This window comes from Pleurodeles waltl, chromosome 9, assembly GCF_031143425.1.
Source record: "Pleurodeles waltl isolate 20211129_DDA chromosome 9, aPleWal1.hap1.20221129, whole genome shotgun sequence".
NCBI classification, from domain to species: domain Eukaryota; kingdom Metazoa; phylum Chordata; class Amphibia; order Caudata; family Salamandridae; genus Pleurodeles; species Pleurodeles waltl.
The window spans coordinates 5,212,474-5,236,111 of NC_090448.1; the positions used below are offsets into that span (position 1 = coordinate 5,212,474).

A 23,638-nucleotide genomic window follows, 5' to 3' on the forward strand; every position below is an offset into this window, starting at 1 on the left:
CACCCACACATACAAGGATTACATCCTCCTGGGAGACCTCAACTTCCACTAGGAGAACCCCAATGACAAATCCACCACCCTGATCGAAAACCTTGGACTCAACAACTCACCAACCTGACTCAAGCAACTCTCCACATCACCCACTCACTCGGCTGGACCAACAGCAACATTTCAAAGCACAAGAGAGTTTACAGTTTTGTCTCTGAATACATATGCAGCTGTTTCTTAACTGAAAATACCAGCTGCATTGAGCATCAGCCACGCAACTGGTTAAGCAGTCAGAAGTACAAACCCTTGTAATGTCCCCCCGGCTGAGCACTAGAAGGATAAACTAGGATTTAGGAAACCTAGTACAAGCACTGCAACTGGTTAGCCCTTCCTTTTGCCGGCAATCTTCCAACTTCCAGATACATCCTGTGCAGTTATCAAACAGCGAGAATCCCAAGGGATCACTAGCTGCTGGTACTGCATGGCATCACAGTGAAACAGGAGGTGGTGACATCACATGGAGAAATGGGTATGCACGTGATCACTGGGAAACAAGCTGCTGGCACCACACGGACACAAGTGTGTGCATGAGATCATTGGGAAACGTGAGCTGCTGACACCATGTGCACAAAAGGGAGTGCACTGAATACCCAGCACATTTACATTACATGGCCAGTAATTAATTCTACTCACCAATTTTATTTAGAATCAAGACTAGCTTCTTGCTTCCTGCTGCATGCATAACTGCCTGCTCCAACTGAGGGCACCTGCAGCCAAGGGGATCTCTAGCATCCAGCACCTCCAGGACGACATCTGCATCTTTCATCACCTAAAAAACAAAAAAATGCGGTTAGCTAGAACATATCAGGCCATGCTGTGCTCACAATGTACCCAATCAGTGATGAGGAAGTTGGCTCTGTATGTGCTATTTCAAAGTAAGGAATAGCATGCACAGAGTCCAAGGGTTCCCCTTAGAGGTAAAATAGTGGTAAAAAGAGATAATACTAATGCTCTATTTTGTGGTAGTGTGGTCGAGCAGTAGGCTTATCCAAGGAGTGGTGTTAAGCATTTGTTGTACATACACAGACAATAAATGAGGTACACACACTCAGAGACAAATCCAGCCAATAGGTTTTGTTATAGAAAAATATCTTTTCTTAATTTATTTTAAGAACCACAGGTTCAAATTTAACATGTAATATCTTGTTTGAAAGGTATTGCAGGTAAGTACATTAGGAACTTTGAATCATTTCAATTGCATGTATACTTTTCAAGTTATTCACAAATAGCTATTTTAAAAGTGGACACTTAGTGCAATTTTCACAGTTCCTGGGGGAGGTAAGTTTTTGTTAGTTTTACCAGGTAAGTAAGACACTTACAGGGTTCAGTTCTTGGTCCAAGGTAGCCCACCGTTGGGGGTTCAGAGCAACCCCAAAGTTACCACACCAGCAGCTCAGGGCGGGTCAGGTGCAGAGTTCAAAGTGGTGCCCAAAACGCATAGGCTTCAATGGAGAGAAGGGGGTGCCCCGGTTCCAGTCTGCCAGCAGGTAAGTACCCGCGTCTTCGGAGGGCAGACCAGGGGGGTTTTGTAGGGCACCGGGGGGGGGCGCACAAAGTAGCACAGAAAGTACACCCTCAGCAGCGCGGGGGCGGCCGGGTGCAGTGTGCAAACACGCGTCGGGTTTCCTTCAGGTTTCAATGGGAGACCAAGGGGTCTCTTCAGCGATGCAGGCAGGCAAGGGGGGGGGCTCCTCGGGGTAGCCACCACCTGGGCAAGGGAGAGGGTCTCTTGGGGGTCACTCCTGCACAGAAGTTCCGTTTCTTTAGGGGCTGGGGGTGCAGGGTCTTTTCCAGCAGTCGGGAAATGGAGTTCATACAGTCGCGGTCAGGGGGAGCCTGGGGATTCCCTCTGCAGGCGTCCCTGTGGGGGCTCAGGGTGGACAACTTTGGTTACTCACAGTCGTAGAGTCGCCGGAGGGTCCTCCCTGAGTTGGTTGTTCTCCACCAGTCGAGTCGGGGTCGCCGGGTGCAGTGTTGCAAGTCTCACGCTTCTTGCGGGGAGTTGCAGGGGTCTTTAAATCTGCTCCTTGTAACAAAGTTGCAGTTCTTTTGGAGCAGGTCCGCTGTCCTCAGGAGTTTCTTGTCTTTTTCGAAGCAGGGCAGTCCTCAGAGGATTCAGAGGTCGCTGGTCCCTTTGGAAGGCGTCGCTGGAGCAGAGTTCTTTGGAAGGCAGGAGACAGGCCGGTGAGTTTCTGGAGCCAAGGCAGTTGTTGTCTTCTGTTCTTCCTCTGCAGGGGTTTGTCAGCTAGGCAGTCCTTCTTGTAGTTGCAGGAATCTAATTTCTAGGTTCAGGGAGAGCCCTTAAATACTAAATTTAAGGGCGTGTTTAGGTCTGGGGGGTTAGTAGCCAATTGCTACTAGCCCGGAGGGTGGGTACACCCTCTTTGTGCCTCCTCCCAGGGGGAGGGGGTCACATCCCTAATCCTATTGGGGGAATCCTCCATCTGCAAGATGGAGGATTTCTAAAAGTTAGTCACCTCAGGACACCTTAGGGGCTGTCCTGACTGGCCAGTGACGACTCCTTGTTATTCTCATTATTTTCTCCGGCCTTGCCGCCAAAAGTGGGGGCCGGGGCCGGACAACTCCACTAGCTGGAGTGTCCTGCGGTGCTGTGACAAAGGGGTGAGCCTTTGAGGCTCACCGCCAGGTGTTACAGCTCCTGCCTGGGGGAGGTGTTAGCATCTCCACCCAGTGCAGGCTTTGTTACTGGCCTCAGAGTGACAAAGGCACTCTCCCCATGGGGCCAGCAACATGTCTAGTGTGGCAGGCTGCTGGAACTAGTCAGCCTACACAGATAGTCGGTTAAGTTTCAGGGGGCACCTCTAAGGTGCCCTCTGTGGTGTATTTTACAATAAAATGTACACTGGCATCAGTGCGCATTTATTGTGCTGAGAAGTTTGATACCAAACTTCCCAGTTTTCAGTGTAGCCATTATGGTGCTGTGGAGTTCGTGTAAAACAGACTCCCAGACCATATACTCTTATGGCTACCCTGCACTTACAATGTCTAAGGTTTTGCTTAGACACTGTAGGGGCACAGTGGTCATGCACTGGTGCCCTCACCTATGGTATAGTGCACCCTGCCTTAGGGCTGTAAGGCCTGCTAGAGGGGTGTCTTACCTATACTGCATAGGCAGTGAGAGGCTGGCATGGCACCCTGAGGGGAGTGCCATGTCGACGTACTCATTTTGTTCTCACCAGCACACACAAGCTGGTAAGCAGTGTGTCTGTGCTGAGTGAGGGGTCTCTAGGGTGGCATAATATATGCTGCAGCCCTTAGAGACCTTCCCTGGCATCAGGGCCCTCGGTACCAGAGGTACCAGTTACAAGGGACTTATCTGGATGCCAGGGTGTGCCAATTGTGAAATCAAAAGTACAGGTTAGGGAAAGAACGCTGGGGCCTGGTTAGCAGGCCTCAGCACACTTTCAATTCAAAACATAGCATCAGCAAAGGCAAAAAGTCAGTGGGTAACCATGCCAAGGAGGCATTTCCTTACAGGAAGGTACAGCGAAGGACAGATACAGGGCAATGAACCAGCAATGACCAGGGCGGTACGGCGAGGATGGCCAGACTCCAGGAAATGAACAAGCAGTGACAAGTAAGGTACGGTGTGGAAGGACACATACGGGGCAATCGACAAGCAGTAATGAAGGTACAGGGAGGAAGGACAGATACAGGGGAATGAACTAGCAGTGACTAGGAAGGTACAGTGAAGGACAGATACAGGGCAATGGACAAGCAGTGACTAGGAAGGATAGCTATAGGTCAGTGAATCAGCAGCGAACATCTGAAAATTATTAAGCAGGGAATCTATAAAATGGGAGTGAAAATCCCCCCAAAATGATGAAATTCTGGCTTTCCGGATACCACGCTAATTGAAATTCAGAGGTACTCAGTCTACCTGCTAAAACCCAAGGTAGGATAAGGAATTCATGACAATTTTGCGGTGTGGACTACTGACTAGTAACCAATGGTCTAATCAAAATTCACGTTTGGATGTGCCCGCTTCTCACCATAAACGTCAATGGTAAAATGACGAAACTTAGCAGCATTTACTGATGCCTCGCGTGTGTTTGTGTGTGTGTTGGGGGGGTCCTTACAAGGCAGGCAGACATGGGTTACTGAGGCCTCCAACCTTGGTGGGTGATGTAATTTGCTGCAAACTGGACCCTCTCCACACTTCACTTTCAGGGTAGTGAGGGCAAAGTCAGAGGCTTCTCAGGGAAATCATGTTGAGGGGGGGCTTGTGTGGGGTTAGGCTTATAACACACACAAAATACTTTCCAGCCCAGTGTTCATCTTTTAGTTAAAAGAAAACACTTGTATTACAATGAAAAAACCAAAGACTAAAAAGATAAACAAGAAGGCGAACACAGTGTTGCAATCTCAGTTAAGATAATCAGTAGGGCATCACACTCTCTTCCTTGAGGAATTACCTCTTACTGCAGTGGGAGATATCCAATTGCTACCATATCGAGTATACTGTGAGCACATACCTTGAAAAATGTATAACTCAATTTAGTGCCTTTTTGCAGTCATTTTTCAAAAAGTTTTAAACCAACATGACAGACCTGTCTGCACACTGTAGCCTGCTGATCCTTTTGAAACAAAGCCTTGCGTTTGCCTCCTGGTTGGTGTTGCAATTCTTCTGGTGCGGCAGGTGCTGTTCATGTGCCTGACCTCTCAACACCAGTCTTGCTCATGTAGTGGCCCAGCAGAATCTCTGCCTTGAAACAGGGACTGCAGAATGGAGCTTGCACGGCAGGCTTGTGCAGTGGCACCAGCCCTATCAGTTGGCTGCTCAGGTACAGCAGTTGCTGCATTTCGGAAGTGTCGTCTGGGCCAGCATGTCTTTGGAAGTTGGAGACCCCAGGCCGATTTGGGCTTCCTATTCCTCACCTTAAATAATCGAAACAGTCCCACTTCTCACTCCCACCCTCCACCAAATGGAACTCTAATGAAGGCCAGTCAAGGCCCCCCTTGAATTTCTAAGCAAAGTCTGGTCCTCATTCAACTTCACATCACCATGTGGCTCTACACCTACAGAATGTGGGGATACATTTTTTTTGGGGGGTGGGAGGGCACTGTCCTCATCCACAATTATGGGGCATATTAAACCAGGGGCATGCATAATGGCCCCACTGGCACTACCACTGAAAAGATCTGCTTTAGCATTGCTGCAGCACACCAGAGTTCACTGCTGACCCCTCTCCCATCTTTTCAGACATTTCCTTCTAGATTTCACTCCAGCTCTCTTGAAAAATGCACAGCAAACTACTGGCTGTTGACCTGACAGTTTCATGAATCTCCCTCTCACCCCCTCTCCCCAATCACAGCTCACCTTGTTCAGTTCCATGCAAAAGAAAGCCGGAGAATGTTTATCATGATCCCGGGTGCTCGTCGTCGGCTTCCTGCTGCAAGGCTCCTAGAACCAGAGAAAACTGGATATTAGAAACAGAAGCACAACCCAGTCGTGAAATGGACTGCAAGAGGGGCTCATAGAACCGAAGGGACAAGTGGGCATGAGAAATAGAAGTACAGAGAAGTGAAAATGGACTGCAAAATTTAAAGGACAGGTCAGAGCCACCTTGAAGCAAGCACGAAGCTCAGTGTGAGAGCCACTAGGAGTTACGACATGCACTGCAGAGGCAGAGTAAATGCACAACAAGCAAACAAGAAACTGTAAAACTGTAAACTTCGCACTTGTATAGCGCACTACTCACCTGTTAGGGTCTCAAGGCGCTGTATGTATACCGATGTGGAACACCTCCTGGCCTTTTCCCTGTGAGGTGCCCACTCCTGTGCACCCCCAGGGTGAAGCCAGGCACCCAAGCGCTGTCAGGGCCGCTATAGAGATTGAGCAAGCCACTGCCCAGAGTTTCAGAGTGGTACACATTAATTAGACTAGGCACAGAGACAAGAATTATCTGGTCCAAGGGAATTGAGCCCAAGACCCGCCTAGGTGGGAATTGAACTATGGTCCCGGTCCAGATCTCTGCATCAGGGTCTGCCGCTCTAACCATTGTGCAGAAGAGATTCTGCACGGATGCAAGTGAAGGTAACAGCTGCTAAGGATTCTGAGTTTGACATGGGTTCACCATCAATACCTGCACAGATTTGATAGTCAAGAGTTACACCCAATGTCAAGCAAAATCTTTCACAACACAGATAACTACCAGATAACATGCATTTGTTTTAAGCAGAAGCATGTTATTGCAGTTTTAAAAAGGTAACAGTATTTAACTGCAATGTTAAATAGGTTTAGACCTATTTAAACATTGCCATCTTTCTAAAATAATCGGAAAAAAATTTGAGGGGGCCCCAATGATTCTTATTTATTTGTTTTTAATGGTGGGGGGGGGGGGGGGGGGGAGGGTTAAAAAAGTTTGAAGACCACTGGTGTAGGGGAAGCAAAGGATATACCTCTAGTGGGTGAAATAAACAATGGGAAACCAGAAAACCTGGAATTAATCCCGGCTCACCCACTTTTCCAAATTTTGCTATCCTAGGCAATTGTTTAGTGCCACTTTCCCTCCTTTTTCTGCATTATCACATTTAAGATGACCTCAAAAATACATGATTTGTGGTGTGCGCTGCACAAAATCTGCTTCTATGTTTGATTCAATAAACTATAATGTTTATGTATGATAGGAACCCAGGCCACCCATAAAGGCCACATACCAAGTGACTTGCCTCTTTAATTTACTATTGGTGGTGTTCTCGGGGTAAGGGAAATGTTTCCAAATTTATGTTTGAAAGCTATCACTTTAAAATGAATACTTCTCAGTGCACTGATAAAATAAATTGTAGTAAGGTGAAAAGCTTCTGCATGTTAACTAAATACACGTAATTAATTTTGAAGAGACTGTCTTAGTTCTACACTTATGCTGCAAGATGTCTTTAAAAATGAAGGCGTTTCTACAGTTAAGTGCAGGAGTCCCTACTTCCTATCTTTAACACCAATTAAGTTTGAAATAAATGATTGTGTGTGTATTTAATATTTGTTAGGGAGGAGTCGAGCAAACAGCTGCCTAGTGCTCCTGTTGCCCCAGGGGCCGCACGTAAAGGTCAGAGGGGCTGCACGTAAAGGTCAGAGGTGGCGCATGAGGCCTGCACGCCGTACTCTGAGTATCCCTGTGCTAGGGTATTCAGCAATAATCTAGGGTTCCATGTCGTTCTCCCAAACTTTTTGGTCTAAAACTAACAATACAGCCAAAAATGGGCCACGTTCTCCAGGCTTTGGCTTCATACACAAGTTTTTAAATGCATACATTTGAAATTGGCAATCACCACCACCTCCTGAAAAACAGTCGTAAGTTACTGAAAACACAAGCTCTCTCCAGCTGAGTATTTAAATCAGAATGCCACATTGACAATTCATGCAGAGTTGTCCCAGGAGAGGTGGGTGACATGACCTGGAACGTCAGTTGTTTACCCCAAAGTACTGACGCATTACGCATTACAAGTGTGAAAGTGCAGGCCTAGCGTACCGGCTTCTGTGGTTCTTTCTTGGTCGCAGAGTCTTTCTTCTTACCATCTGCTTTTCTTTTCTTTGCTTGCTCCTGCTGTCGCTCAAGCTTTTGTTTTTGTTTTAGCTCTTCGAGCTAATGGAAAGAAAAACATCACCTGTTAACGAAAACACGAACACGCTTAACATGACTGTAAAGAAGCAGGAATGTCTCACAGGCGCCATCATATGTGAAAGAGGCTGTATCAAGCTTACTACTGGTCTGGCCACTCACTAGAGAGACCGGCTCAATACACACAATATATTTCCCATCATGGGCAGGGACAACTCAGGCTAAGTTAAGACTGTATTAGAAAATGTTTATTGCCCCAAATGACATGTGCCACTATAAGCACTAAGGAGAAATGGTAAATATGGGAGCAGGGAAATAGCCCTGAGACCCTAACCGTGTAAACAACTACCCTATGATAATCCAGCAAAAGATTCCACTGGGTGCTTAAATTTACACATAAGTTCTGCTATTGTCCCACTTCTACTGTTTTAACATATTCAACCACAAGTTAGTGCACACTGTGGTACGGGCTGTACCACGTTTCTAGAAGAATGCGATAGCTACACCCGCCCAAGCAAAGATGACATTATTGCTTGTCACAGTGTCAAAAACACTTCAGCCAACAGAACAAAGTAGTTTAACTGTAGGGGTGACAATGCATTCCAGTAACTCATTGGCACTCCCCACAAAAGGAACACCACGCACACACCCCACTTTGACAAGGGGGATGCAAGTTGAATGAAATGAATCAATTGCCAAAACCTACAGGCCTTAAAAACAGACTGTTCTACACAAACCCACAGAAGCCATAATAACCTTTACACATGCGGATGCAAGTATTCAAGCCCTACTATAGTAGTAGCACTGGCATAATCAGAGAAGCTTTCAGAGTCCTTGATCATGGTTTATATATTTTTTTACAGTCACCATTGTATAAATTAAGGAGGAGGCCAGGATGTTCATTAAAGATACCCAAAAAGCAAAAGACCCCCCCCCCCCGATTCTCACCCTCTGTCTTCTCAGCTCGGCTTCTCTCAGTACTTCTTCCTTGAAGGGGGCGTCATTTGGAATTCCAGGGTCTTTCTTTGCTCTTTTGGGGCCCCCTTTTTTCTTTGCCTCCTTTCGAAGCTTTCGGTTGTGCTCTCGGACCTTTTATGGAACAAACAACAAAAATACGGAATTGCTAAACGTCAGTTTAGTTATTACAAATGGTCAGTGGGCTCTTAACATGCTGTAAGGGTAGTTCAGTTTTGTGAGTCAGGGCCAGCAGGCTTTGCCACAAAAAAGGTTGAAAACACAGCTATCAACCCTTGTATTTCAATTTGCTGGTGAGAATGGGGAAAGGGGTCCCGCCTAAAGTCACGAAAGGAGCAAGCACAAGAAGCAGATTTACCTTTTTCTGGATTTTAAACCGCTTGCTACAGGACATGCGTTTACTCGCCTTCCTCAACTCTAGAGAAATAGAAAAATTGTTATTTTAGTGTGGTGCATATACTGTACATTAGCTTTGTTCCCATCTCGCCCTGATAATAAATGCACACAAAAAAAACCCACAGAAAAATGTGTCATAGTTAAGTCTTGAATTTAGATTTAAACAAAACCTAGAAATCACAAGTTATAGTTCACTTAGCAAACCATAAATTGCATCCCTGCTGTGGCGTGCGTATGACTTCATATATTACATCGATCATGCTCTTTTGAAGGATGTATCACTGGTGACATTTCAAATAACATTGTTGATAACACATTGGTCGTATACAGCATAGATTCACTGTGTGAACACGCTTGGATGCATAGAACGGGAATTAACAAAAGCTCGGGAAGCAAGTGTGGTTGTGCATACTGAAAGTCATGTGCACTGTTAACATATCACTGAAGTCTGGGGTGCAAGTAACACTCAGTGTTAAAACAAAAAGGTGCTTCTGCAGTACTAAAATGACTGATGAGAAAAAAGTATCCCCTGTCAATCAGGAGGCCCTAGGTTTTTTTATATTTTCAGTGACACATGCATGAACAATGTCCAGATATGCTAATTTTGTACCCCTAGAAGCGTAAACTAAGCACCTCTTTAAAGCCTAACTTCTCAAAAACGGCTGAAAGGAGTTAAACCAAATCACAAAAAACATAAGCCAGTCAAGTTTTACATTTCTGCCAAATATAATATTTTTTTCTGTACCGGGAAGCAACGTTTTGTGTGAAATTCAACGAGGAAATCTGTTGAGACAACCACCAAGTCATTAATTCTTGGCCCCCACTTGATGGAACAGCGCAAAACTTTTGATAAAGAAAAAAGAACTTTGAGGCACTTAGACACATTGATGAACACTCCCAGCAGGCTTCCAGAAATCCTGGGGAAGAGAAGTGCTTCCAATTAAAGACGACCCAGGTACTGAGCAACTAAAGGAGGCTCCCAAAAAAGTTAGGAGGGCACCTGGAAGAGTTTGGTAAGTTGAGGAAGGTCTTCTGTAAGACTGCATGCACGCTCAATTACACTTCTAACAGGAGGGAGAAAATACAAAGGAAACAGACGACATGTGTGTCCCAGGATCACAAGCCATTGAAATGGGGGGGGGGGGGGGGGGGGGGGTCACCAAAGTAGCGAAGGGAGGGATTTGTTTAGCAAGTAAGGAACCTGAGAGTAGCACATCCTAGGGTTCTGTATCGGCTCTGAATGGGATGGGGGTGGGAGCATTAGGAGCTGACTAAACTCAAACAACTGAACCAACCAAGTTCTTCTGAATGGACACAAGCAAGTAGCAGCTGATTACATAATCTCTTCAGGAGGAGGAAAAGGGTTGACTAAAAGCAGAATGCATGTGACCTACTCTGGAGGGCACAGTTACCCTGACCGCAGATATAGATACTAAGATGTCCATCAGCCTGTTGAACGTGAAGCCCCCAGCAAAAGAGATTGGAAAACGTGTCAATATAAGCTCCCGGATGTGGGCTCCCCTTAGATGCTGGAAATCGCAGGAGTCCAAGGGCCCAGGAGAGCCCATGTCTTAGAGATTGTCCTTGAGACCCTCACAAGCAAGTAGCCGTACTTTACAAAGACTGTGACTGATTGTAAGAGCTATTGGTATGCCGGTTAATTCCAGGTTCTCTCCAGACAGAACGTCGGTATCTTCGAAATAGGGATATTGTGCAGTCGGAAAGCCAGCGTTGCCAGAGAAAGGACGAACTCCATTGCAAAAGAACCAGGACAGTTTATACTGACAAGCCAAGGGTTTGATAATGAGACGTTTTTCAAGGATCTGGGAGGGACGGGGATGCTCACTTGCGGCTGTAGCTGACAAGGTCTGGGCGAGGTGGGTGAAATCACATCAGGGAACATGGAAGCGGCTTGTGCTCACAGGAAGAAGATGTGGTTTCAGGGGATGTGCTAACCCCCCCCCCGGAGGTTATTTCAGCAAATCTCTCTTCTAAGATTAGGGGAAGGTTGGGGAGTTTGATATAAAACGGACGGAGAGCAGCTCGGGGGTTTCACCGCAAGGCGCACACCCTCGGCTACAGCGGAGGCAGAGTGGGAAGGGGCTATTCGCAAGTTACACCAATGCAGGGTTTATTCATCTCCTCGGAAGAGAAGATCGGCGGGTACAGAGGTCACACGCTCCTCGGCCCGGGCGCAGGGAGTTCGGCCTCGTGGGGCCTCGTGAAGCGCGTGCGGGGCCTGGAGGGGGCGTCGCGGGGACCACTTACCTCAGAGTGACGGGTCAGGCTCCCGCCGGCCCCGGGCGCGCTGAACCCAACGTCCGCGAGGGACCCTCCGGGGGGAGAAGGCGCCGCTCGGCGGCCGGGAGCAGCGGGCCCGGCTGACGGGGAGTGTGCGCGGCCGTCGGGGGCGCGTGCGGTGACCCGTCTCCAACCCCCGCCGGAGGGGAGCGGCGGCCTGGGCTCTGCGCGGCCCCTGCGGGCTCCTGGGGGGGTGAAGCGAGCCCCAGGCCACGGACGCCGCTGTCCCCTCGCGGCACCCCCGGTATCCCGTGTCCTCCCCCAGCTCTCCCCGACCCCCGCACTCACTGGGCCGCTTCATGGCTCCGGCCTCGCTCCCCACGTGCGGCGCGGACAAGATGGAGCACGAGAGAGGGTGGACGCAGCACAGAGTCCTCGCCCTCCGACGTCACGTCCGTCTGACCCCGGGAAACTCAACCTCTACTTCCGGCACGCATCATCCTGCCGTCCAATCGGGTGCGAGAACGGAGGCGCTCGCGGGTGCGAGTAGCGTCCACCTGCCTCCGCTGTGCGTCTACGACAGGACGTCTCTTGGTACGAGCTCCGATTGGCTGCGGCGGGAGGCCCCGCCCCCTGCCGCGCTTCGCTGCTGTTGGCTAAGATGGCGGCGCGCACTGGGTGTGAGTAGCGTCCATTGTCCTCTGCCTGCCCCGGAGCTGCCGAGACCGGAGCGGAGTCCGCGCCCCCCCCGAAGTCGTGGCGGCCCCCCCCGCCCCCTGCACCGTGGCAGCAGCTCCCGGGCTGGAAGCAGCGGAGCTGGAGGCGGCGCTCGGTGAGTGCCGGGGCTCCCCTAGACCGGAGCCTCGGGGGTGCTCTGGTTACCCTCCCCCTACTGCCCCCCCCACTCCGTCCAGCTGTCACCCCGGGACCTGTCAACTACCAGCCCCCCCCCCCCCCCCGGCAGCGCTCCGCTTCTCATTCCCTTCCCAGCTGTGGCTCCTGCTCTCTCTATAGTGTCCCCCCCCCAGAGCTGTGCCCCTGCACCCCAACATCAGAGCTGTGCCCCCTGCACCCCAACATCAGAGCTGTGCCCCCTGCACCCCAACATCAGAGCTGTGCCCCCTGCACCCCAACATCAGAGCTGTGCCCCCTGCACCCCAACATCAGAGCTGTGCCCCCTGCACCCCAACATCAGAGCTGTGCCCCCTGCACCCCAACATCAGAGCTGTGCCCCCTGCACCCCAACATCAGAGCTGTGCCCCCTGCACCCCAACATCAGAGCTGTGCCCCTGCACCCCAACATCAGAGCTGTGCCCCCTGCACCCCCCATCAGACCTGTGCCCCCTGCACCCCCCATCAGACCTGTGCCCCCTGCACCCCCCATCAGACCTGTGCCCCCTGCACCCCCTCATCAGACATGTACCCCCTCATCAGACATGTGCCCCCTGCACCCCCTCATCAGACCTGTGCCTCCCTGCACCCCCTCATCAGACCTGTGCCTCCCTGCACCCCCTCATCAGACCTGTGCCCCCTGCACCCCTTCATCAGACCTGTGCCTCCCTGCACCCCCTCATCAGACATGTGCGCCCTGCACCCCCTCATCAGACATGTGCGCCCTGCACCCCAACATCAGACCTGTGCCCCCTCCTGCACCCCCTCATCAGACCTGTGCCCCCTCCTGCACCCCCTCATCAGACCTGTGCCCCCTGCACCCCCCATCAGACCTGTGCCTCCTGCACCCCCCATCAGACCTGTGCCTCCTGCACCCCCCATCAGACCTGTGCCTCCTGCACCCCCCATCAGACCTGTGCCTCCCTGCACCCCCCCATCAGACCTGTGCCTCCCTGCACCCCTTCATCAGACCTGTGCCTCCCTGCACCCCCTCACCAGACCTGTGCCTCCCTGCACCCCCTCACCAGGCCTGTGCCTCCCTGCACCCCCTCACCAGGCCTGTGCCTCCCTGCACCCCCTTACCAGGCCTGTGCCTCCCTGCACCCCCTTACCAGGCCTGTGCCTCCCTGCACCCCCTTACCAGGCCTGTGCCTCCCTGCACCCCCTTACCAGGCCTGTGCCTCCCTGCACCCCCTTACCGGGCCTGTGCCCCCTGCATCCCCTCATCGGGCCTGTGCCCGCCGCACCCCTCATCAGGCCTGTGCCTGTTGCACCACTTAACTAGACCTTTGCCTGTTGCACCCCCTCATTAGGGCTGTCTGCTGCACCCCTTGTTAGACCTGTGCCTACTACATCCCTCGTTAGCGATGTGCCCGCTGCACCCCCTCTGTTTGTTGTGTGCCTGCTACGCCCCTCTGTGTGTCTTGTGTCTGCTGCACCCCTCCATTAGATCTGTGCTTGCTGCACCTCCCCATTAAGAAAAGTCCTGCTGCACCCTATTTTTGAACTGTCTGCTGCACACCGCATTAGCGTTATAGAACCTACAGCACCCCATTAAAGCAGTGTCTTAGCGCAGCCCCTTCGTAGTCGCCATTCGGTAGCGATGGCCCTGTGCCTCTGCACCAACCCCCTCTCCAGCCCTGTGGCTGCTGCGGTTTCTTAGTTTCACTCTGTGAACTCTGCCTCCAGCAGCCCCTTCCTGACCCCCTGGAGTTCCATGCAGTGGTACATAGCCATACATTGGCACAGTTAAACCAATTGTGAACTGAGATTGGTGTCAACTATGTTACTCACCCAGTGTTACCAGTGGTTGTGTTTGCTACGTTAAATGTTTCAGACTGAAATGTAATCATTGCATATGCACTACTATACCCATGATGTATAAATCACAAAGGCGTCTAGATGTACTTTTTCATGACACGTACCTTTTAACGAGGCAACCAAAGGTTTTATGCAATATGGTGTAAACATGTAGCTGTAAGAAAACAAACCTTATTACCTAGGAGTTTTGATGAAATACCAGTGTATTGGTTTCGTCTGTGGAGCACTTGCAGAATCTCTTGTGCACCAAAAAAAAAAAAACTTACAAGGAGCTAAAGGCCGCCCATTACTTACCGTTTGTTGACTTTTCTTACTCATTCCTTGCTTTCCATTGGTTACTGCATGAGATTTCCTGTTGGTTTCCTGTTTCCCTTTGTGTGTTTGTGTTTTCTCTGGAGCATGGACCAAGTATCTCTTCCATTTGAAGTGTTCATCCACTGCGTTTGTTGCTGGAGCTACTTTTTTCTTTGTAAACGAGCACTTTCTGCCAATGCATTTTTTTTTTATAGCTGTCCTTCTTTGACCCACTGTATTTACACTCAAGAGTCACTTACTTCCACTTACTTTGTTTCAGGTATATTCCAATATATTCAGAAATCCGACCTGAGAAATAGTGAACCATGTTCGAGTTTTGGCGTCACTTTAAGTCTTTGTTAGTTTGCTATTTTATTCTGCACTAGTGTCTTTGCACAAGCGTTTTTCTTTTTAAGTTTAATTTGTAGTGTACTTTATAGCAGTGGCTTTAGGCGAGTGTTTATTTTATTGGAGTCTTCGTGTCATGTTCAGATCTTTGTTCGGGCAGGTCTAGTGCTTTCTGTGTGTAAGTGTTTATTATAAATGGCATTTTCTTGCGATGACTTCACATTTACAGTAAAAAAAAAACTGACTTCGGAAATGGTGAACCATGTTTGAGTTTCGTGTCAGTGGATCTGTGCATGTGTTTATTTTGGTATTAGCTGTGCGTCCTCTCATGTAGTTTATTAATTTTTCCTCTCTCTCTTTTTTTTTCTCTCAATTTTGAAATGCGCTCCGTGCGACTGCATCGTGAGGCCTAGTTGCGATTGAATGGATACTAAATTTCTAAGAAGAATTGATTTCAGTAAAAAATAATTTTCAATTTTTGGGTGATTCATACAATATACTCATTCAATTTTGAGTTTTGTCAGCGTGCTCACTTACATTCAGCTGTTGTGGTTCTTTACACCACCTCAAACTCCTGCAGAGTTACACAGTATCTAGCTTTTAGACAATTTGGTATATTTATTTGCATAAACTGGGGTAGGTTTGCATTCTCTTTTCCAGTTTAACCAAAGCGATTTGAAGCATATTCTCTATGTAAGAAGTACTAATTGTTAACAATGAACTATCTTTTCTTGTGAAGGTTCATTACTGTGGCTTCTGGCTAGACGTGATGTTCATGCGATAGAATATTTGGATGAAGCTGCAATGGCTTCTTTGTGTGTATGTTTGTTTCTTTTTTTCAAAAGCATTTTTACTGCTAGGTGTGATTCTTTGCACTATTTATGATCTCTGTTTCTGTGGACTTTTGTGGTGAGGCTATAGCTTGAAGTTTAGAGATCCTTACTTTGGAAAAGGTTAATCATGTTCAAGTCTTGGTGCCGCTTTACTCTGGGTTCAACTTGACATTACATGATAAGCACTGGCAAAGCCAAAAGGTTTTGCCTATGAGAAATCTATTGGCTTTGTCACTGTTTTTTGTACATGTTCACAGCAGTTAATCTGCTTAAAGTAAAGAAAACCCTCGTCCCGCTGTCTTTCTTTGTCCCCCCCCCCCCCTCGTGTCGCTTGGCCCCAACCGTCACACGCTGTTCTTAGACCTATTTTACAGCAGCTTTGGCTGCTGTGCAACATGACTCAAAGGAAAAAAAACGCTTCGATACAGTCAAAGCTGGCCCCATCATACTGCCTTTTCATTTTACTTTGTCATGTTGCAAAGAAGCTCATTCTGCTGTTCAACATGTAAAAACAAACTTGACAGTCAAATAGATCTCGCCTTTGCGAATCCTAGTGGTTTTGGCCAGTGCTTGTTGAAATTGAAGGGATTAGTGAAAGATACGGTTTTAAAGTTAAATACACTATTCAGTAATATAGTATTTTTAAAATGGAAGAATTGTGGTTCCGGTCTAAATGAAAAGGCTGAAAACCAATTAGCATTTTTTTTTTTTTTTTTAATCAATAAAAGTTAAACATTAAACTTTTTAATTTTTATTTGCAGGAAGGTAACTTAAAAAAATTGTCTAACTTTATGAAGGTCGTTTTCGCTTCTGTGAAGCTGTTAATTTCCAGAATCATTTATGGGGTGTGAAGATACAATAACATAAAATACAAAAAGTATAAATGCAGGATTCCCCCAGTTTCAGTTTGTGATGTAGCTGTGACATTCACACTCCTTGTCTCTTCGAGGCCCATCATCAGCTTCCTATTGGCTTTGGAGAGTCTGGGGCACAAAAGGCTTAGTGACCTTTTAATCTCCAGGAAGTGGCTTGGTGGGGAGCGACAAGAGGAATCATGTGCTGCTTTTCTTCCCCTTTATGTTTTGTGACAAAATGTCATCCTTTCCCATCTTTGTAACGTAATGCAGTCTGCCTCCTCTTTGGATAGAAATAGCACTTTATAACAAGCATATAAATAAGACGGTTTGTTATACTGCAAATAGACCCATTCTTGTACCAGGACGCTTAAAATGTACAAGTGGGGTAAGTCTGAACATCGGATCTTCAAGAAGAACCATTTACAATGTGACATAGAAAAATGTTAGGGGAAGGGAGTTGAGAACATCATGGGAAGTCACCAGAGTGTCGGCAAAAGGGCTGGAAGGTAAGAAATGCCAATTACTCATTTTGGGTGCAATATTGATGGAACAAGGTAATCTTCAGTGATTTTGTGCCAAGTGAAGAGAGGTGACCGGATACAAAGTGCAGGCATGGCCTTAAAGTAATCTTTGCAGCAGCACATTATGGGGAATGTTTGCTTGATCTGATGTTTGGAAAATATTAGCATTAGAAATGTGACTTAATTGCCCTTGTGCCCCCTCCCCTTGGGGGGGGGGGGGTGAGAGGGGGTGTTGTAAGTTGGCTATATTTCTTCTTTGGCTTTTTTTTGTTTATTTCATGTTTATAGGGTATTTTAAATATATTGACACTGAAATGGATTTAAAACAAAAAAGCATAGCTATCTTTATATTCACACACCATGTATGTAAGCACACGAGGATACAAAATACAGATGAGAAAACTTTTCAAAAGGAAATCATTCAGTTAAATCTACAAATGAAGCTATACATATGTGCTGCTTCGTTAGAAATATGCTGTAATGTAGTATTTCCTACTCGCGTTTGTTCAAATATTCTCACCACATTTCTTTAAAGCAATCTGATCTGTTTCTGTCTGCAAAGTTACTCTCTCTAGTCTGGCTCGCTTGGTAAGCTCAGATCACCCTTCACCTACGAGAGAAGTGTGTATGCTTTACGATTTCTTAAGAATTTGTTTTTGGCCGGCATCACTGCCCTTTGGATCCCCAGTTTACTGCTAGCTCTTTAAGAGATACGTTAGTTGTCATTGAAGAATAGAGGTTAAAGAGCCGGCTGCTGAGACGCAGCCCTGCTTCAGTCCTTTGTTCATGAAGCCTTTTACTGAAGTTGCCCATTTGGATGTTAACTTAATCTTTCTTCAAGTGTCAATGTCGAGGCTGATGATTGCTCTTAGCAAAAGAGGCAGGTTGTTCCACTTCTAGTATTGCCCATAGTTTGCCTCTGCAGATATTGTCGAGTGTTGTGTTGAAAACTCTGAAAGCAGAATGTATACTTCTGCCCTTTTTTGACACTGTTTGATCTACCAGAGTGGCTAAGGCCAGTATATTGTCATCAATGGTGCAACCTTTCGGAATCTCTCTTTGAAGAGATAGTATCAGGTACTTTTCGGTCACTCTCTGCTCCAGCTTTTTGAAGAGAAGTCTGACACAACACTTTCCTTCCAGACCCAAAACAGCCACGAGTCAGTAGTTTTCAGAAGATTTGTGAATTGGGACCAATAGCGAGCCCTGTGGACTGTCATGAATTACATTTGGTGAAAAGCAGTGGTTCGAAAGAGGGGACAATATGTTGCCCATAGAGACTGTTTAAAAACAAAGGCACGGATGTCGTTTGGGCCAGGATCCCCATTGTGTCGTGTGGTTTTGAGGACTCTTTGAGCTTCTTATACAGTAGTAAGTTGAGGCTCTTTATCCTGTGAATGTCTTAGATAAATGTGCCATAAGTAATAGCCAACATGTTAACATGCAGCTGTCTAAGGTCTGAAATCCAGGTGGCAGGAGAGATGTGGGGGACGAGGGATAGCTTATGAGTAGAAGACTGGTTGCAAAAGGACCAACATTCCCTGGGGCTTTGGCCACCTCGTGAAGGATGATCCATTGTGTATCTTCTGTTTTCTGGTTTCCCAGAGTTTTTCCTCTAAAGGTGTCTTAATTTAGTTATTTCCTCCTTTAATAGGGGAGCGCCATGGCTATATTTCCTTCTTCCTAGGAGCTTATTGAGTTCATTTTTAAGGAGGTTAAATCTTTCTTCATCGGTAGCTTATGGTTATTATTTACGGCCCTAATTGAAAGTTGTTGTTCGGTGTTGTGTGTGTGTGTGTAAGAAAATGCCTCCTTGGCATGGTTACCCCCTGACTTTTTGCCTTTGCTGATGCTATGTTTTGAATTGAAAGTGTGCTGAGGCCTGCTAACCAGGCCCCAACACCAGTGTTCTTTCCCTAACCTGTACTTTTGATTCCACAATTGGCGCACCCTGGCATCCAGATAAGTCCCTTGTAACTGTTACCTCTGGTACCAAGGGCCCTGATGCCAGGGAAGGTCTCTAAGGGCTGCAGCATGTCTTATGCCACCCTAGAGACCCCTCACTCAGCACAGACACACTGCTTACCAGCTTGTGTGTGCTAGTGAGAACAAAATGAGTAAGTCGACATGGCACTCCCCTCAGGGTGCCATGCCAGCCTCTCACTGCCTATGCAGTATAGGTAAGACACCCCTCTAGCAGGCCTTACAGCCCTAAGGCAGGGTGCACTATACCATAGGTGAGGGCACCAGTGCATGAGCACTGTGCCCCTACAGTGTCTAAGCAAAACCTTAGACATTGTAAGTGCAGGGTAGCCATAAGAGTATATGGTCTGGGAGTCTGTTTTACACGAACTCCACAGCACCATAATGGCTACACTGAAAACTGGGAAGTTTGGTATCAAACTTCTCAGCACAATAAATGCACACTGATGCCAGTGTACATTTTATTGTAAAATACACCCCAGAGGGCACCTTAGAGGTGCCCCCTGAAACTTAACCGACTATCTGTGTAGGCTGACTGGTTCCAGCAGCCTGCCACACTAGACATGTTGCTGGCCCCATGGGGAGAGTGCCTTTGTCACTCTGAGGCCAGTAACAAAGCCTGCACTGGGTGGAGATGCTAACACCTCCCCCAGGCAGGAGCTGTAACACCTGGCGGTGAGCCTCAAAGGCTCACCCCTTTGTCACAGCACCGCAGGACACTCCAGCTTAGTGGAGTTGCCCGCCCCCTCCGGCCACGGCCCCCACTTTTGGCGGCAAGGCTGGAGGAAACAAAGAAAACAACAAGGAGGAGTCACTGGCCAGTCAGGACAGCCCCTAAGGTGTCCTGAGCTGAAGTGACTCTAACTTTTAGAAATCCTCCATCTTGCAGATGGAGGATTCCCCCAATAGGATTAGGGATGTGACCCCCTCCCCTTGGGAGGAGGCACAAAGAGGGTGTACTCACCCTCAGGGCTAGTAGCCATTGGCTACTAACCCCCCAGACCTAAACACGCCCTTAAATCTAGTATTTAAGGGCTCCCCTGAACCTAGAAAAACAGATTCCTGCAACTAACAAGAAGAAGGACTGCTGAGCTGACAAACCCCTGCAGAGGAAGAACAGAAGACACCAACTGCCTTGGCCCCAGACTTACCGGCCTGTCTCCTGCCTTCCAAAGAAACCTGCTCCAGCGACGCTTTCCAAGGGACCAGCGACCTCTGAATCCTCTGAGGACTGCCCTGCTTCGAAAAAGACAAGAAACTCCCGAGGACAGCGGCACTGCTCCAAAAGAACTGCAACTTTGTTACAAGGAGCAGATTTAAAAGACCCCTGCAACTCCCCGCAAGAAGCGTGAGACTTGCAACACTGCACCCGGCGACCCCGACTCGACTGGTGGAGAAACAACGCTTCAGGGAGGACCCTCCGGCGACTCTACGACTGTGAGTAACCAAAGTTGTCCCCCCTGAGCCCCCACAGCGACGCCTGCAGAGGGAATCCCCAGGCTCCCCCTGACCGCGACTGCCTGAACTCCATTTCCCGACGGCTGGAAAAGACCCTGCACCCGCAGCCCCCAGCACCTAAAGGAACTGAACTCCTGTGCAGGAGTGACCCCCAGGAGGCCCTCTCCCTTGCCTAGGTGGTGGCTACCCCGAGGAGCCCCCCCCTTGCCTGCCTGCGACGCTGAAGAGATCCCTTGATCTCTCATTGACTTCCATTGAAAACCCGACGCGTGTTTGCACACTGCACCCGGCCGCCCCCGCGCTGCTGAGGGTGTACTTTCTGTGCTACTTTGTGTCCCCCCCCCCCGGTGCCCTACAAAACCCCCCTGGTCTGCCCTCCGAAGACGCGGGTACTTACCTGCTGGCAGACTGGAACTGGGGCACCCCCTTCTCTCCATTGAAGCCTATGTGTTTTGGGCACCTCTTTGACCTTTGCACCAGACCGGCCCTGAGCTGCTGGTGTGATAACTTTGGGGTTGCTCTGAACCCCCAACGGTGGGCTACCTTGGACCAAAAACTGAAACCTGTAAGTGACTTACTTACCTGTTAAAACTAACAATAACTTTCCTCCCCCCAGGAACTGTGAAAATTGCACTGTGTCCACTTTTAAAACAGCTTATTGTGTTTTATGTAAAAAGTATACATGCTAAAGTAATGATTCAAAGTTCCTAGAGTACTTACCTGCAATACCTTTCAAATGAGATATTACAGGTAAAATTTGAACCTGTGGTTCTTAAAATAAACTAAGAAAATATATTTTTCTATAACAAAACCTATTGGCTGGATTTGTCTCTGAGTGTGTGTTCCTCATTTATTGCCTGTGTGTATGTACAACAAATGCTTAACACTACTACTTGGATAAGCCTACTGCTCGACCACACTACCACAAAATAGAGCATTAGTATTATCTCTTTTTGCCACTATCTTACCTCTAAGGGGAACCCTTGGACTCTGTGCATGCTATTCCTTACTTTGAAATAGCACATACAGAGCCAACATCCTACATTGGTGGATCAGCGGTGCGGTACAAGACTTTGCATTTGCTGGACTACTCAGCCAATACCTGATCACACGACAAATTCCAAAAATTGTCATTAGAAATAGATTTTTTGCAATTTGAAATTTTTCTAAATTCTTTAAAGTCCTGCTAGGGCCTTGTGTTAGTCCCTGTTAGCATTTCTTTTAGAGTTTAAAAGTTTGTTAAAAGTTTGAATTAGATTCTAGAACTAGTTTTAGATTCTTAAAAAGTATTCCAACTTTTAGAAGCATAATGTCTAGTGCAGAGATGAATGTGGTGGAACTCGACACCACACCTTACCTCCATCTTAAGATGAGGGAGCTAAGGTCACTCTGTAAAATAAAGAAAATAGTAATGGGCCCCAGACCTTCCAAACTACAGCTCCAGGAGCTGTTGGCAGAGTTTGAAAAGGCCAACCCCTCTGAGGATGGCAACACAGAGGATGAAGATAGTGAATTGGAGGAAGATTCCCCCCTACCAGTCCTATCTAGGGAAGACAGGGCCTCTCAAGCCCTGACTCCACAAATACTAGTCAGAGATGCTGGTTCCCTCACAGGAGGGACCAACGTCTCTGAAATCACTGAGGATAACTCCAGTGAAGAGGACACCCAGTTAGCCAGGATGGCCAAAAGATTGGCTTTGGAAAGACAGATCCTGGCCATAGAAAGGGAAAGACAAGAGATGGGCCTAGGACCCATCAATGGTGGCAGCAACATAAATAGGGTCAGAGATTCTCCTGACATGTTGAAAATCCCCAAAGGGATTGTAACAAAATATGAAGATGGTGATGATATCACCAAATGGTTCACAGCTTTTGAGAGGGCTTGTGTAACCAGAAAAGTGAACAAATCTCACTTGGGTGCTCTCCTTTGGGGAAATGTTCACAGGAAAGTGTAGGGATAGACTCCTCACACTCTCTGGAAAAGATGCAGAATCTTATGACCTCATGAAGGGTACCCTGATTGAGGGCTTTGGATTCTCCACTGAGGAGTATAGGATTAGATTCAGGGGGGCTCAAAAATCCTCGAGCCAGACCTGGGTTGACTTTGTAGACTACTCAGTAAAAACACTAGATGGTTGGATTCAAGGCAGTGGTGTAAGTAATTATGATGGGCTGTACAATTTATTTGTGAAAGAACACCTGTTAAGTAATTGTTTCAATGATAAACTGCATCAGCATCTGGTGGGCCTAGGACCAATTTCTCCCCAAGAATTGGGAAAGAAGGCGGACCATTGGGTCAAGACTAGGGTGTCCAAAACTTCCACAGGGGGTGACCAAAAGAAAGGGGTCACAAATCCTCCCCAGGGGAAAGGTGGCGAGACAGCCAAAAACAAAAATAGTAAAGAGTCTTCTACAGGCCCCCAAAAACCTGCACAGGAGGGTGGGCCCAGAGCCTCTTCACAAAACAATTCTGGGTACAAGGGTAAAAACTTTGATCCCAAAAAGGCCTGGTGTCGTAGCTGTAGTCAGTCTGGACACCAAACTGGAGACCAGGCCTGTCCCAAGAAAGATACCACTTCTAACTCCCATCCAGGTAAAACTGGAATGGCCAGTCTCCAAGTGGGATCAACAGTGTGCCCAGAGCAAATCAGGTGTCGCACTGAAGCTACATTAGTCTCTGAGGGTGGGGTGGATTTAGCCACACTGGCTGCCTGGCCCCCTAACATGCAAAAATACAGGCAACAGCTCTTAATTAATGGGACAAGTGTAGAGGGCCTGAGGGATACAGGTGCCAGTGTCATCATGGTGACAGAGAAACTGGTTTCCCCTGGCCAATACCTGACTGGACAAACCTATCCAGTCACCAATGCTGACAATCAAACTAAAGTACATCCCATGGCAATGGTAACTTTAGAGTGGGGAGGGGTCAATGGCCTGAAACAGGTGGTGGTCTCCTCAAATATCCCAGTAGACTGTTTGCTTGGAAATGACCTGGAGTCCTCAGCATGGGCTGAGGTAGAACTAAAAACCCATGCAGCCATGCTGGGTATCCCTGAACTGGTGTGTGTCAAGACAAGGGCACAGTGCAAGGCACAGGGTGAAAAAGTAGAGCTGGAGTCTGGAAAAATGGCCCAGCCTACCAAGAGAAAAGGAAAGTCAGCTGGGAAACCAGCTGCAACACAACACCAAAAAGAGAACCTCTCTTCTCAGGAAGAAGTTCTGCCCTCTGAGGGAACTGAGCCTATGGAACTGGAACCTTATCAGGTTGAGCTCTTAGGTCCAGGGGGACCCTCAAGGGAAGAGTTGTGTAAGGGACAAGAAAGCTGTCCCTCTCTTGAAGGCCTTAGGCAGCAAGCTGCTGAAGAGTCCAAAGGCAAGAAAAATGGAACACAT

The 23,638-nt window shown here is 47.9% G+C and overlaps 2 protein-coding genes across 15 annotated transcripts in view; one reads left to right on the forward strand and one right to left on the reverse strand.

Annotated features, from left to right (window-relative positions):
- GNL3 (G protein nucleolar 3) overlaps positions 1 to 11,717 on the reverse strand; it is a 40,839-nt gene extending 29,122 nt beyond the window's left edge. Inside the window, exons 1-6 of the mRNA XM_069206085.1 lie at positions 11,589 to 11,717; positions 8,962 to 9,020; positions 8,577 to 8,717; positions 7,539 to 7,652; positions 5,390 to 5,473; positions 682 to 817 (exon numbers count right to left, since the gene is read on the reverse strand). Coding sequence (XP_069062186.1) covers positions 682 to 817; positions 5,390 to 5,473; positions 7,539 to 7,652; positions 8,577 to 8,717; positions 8,962 to 9,020; positions 11,589 to 11,601 — 547 coding nt within the window. The 5' untranslated portion in view covers positions 11,602 to 11,717. The remainder of the gene's footprint in view (positions 1 to 681; positions 818 to 5,389; positions 5,474 to 7,538; positions 7,653 to 8,576; positions 8,718 to 8,961; positions 9,021 to 11,588) is intronic.
- Positions 11,718 to 11,856: 139 nt separating this feature from the next.
- PBRM1 (polybromo 1) overlaps positions 11,857 to 23,638 on the forward strand; it is a 338,709-nt gene continuing 326,927 nt past the window's right edge. For 6 of the 14 annotated variants that reach the window (XM_069206071.1, XM_069206077.1, XM_069206075.1 and 3 more), the window contains exon 1: positions 11,876 to 12,072. The gene's annotated coding sequence lies outside the window, so the exon portion shown is untranslated. Of the gene's footprint in view, positions 12,073 to 23,638 lie in introns of all 14 variants that reach the window. The other 8 variants (XM_069206070.1, XM_069206076.1, XM_069206073.1 and 5 more) reach the window with 3 other exon arrangements.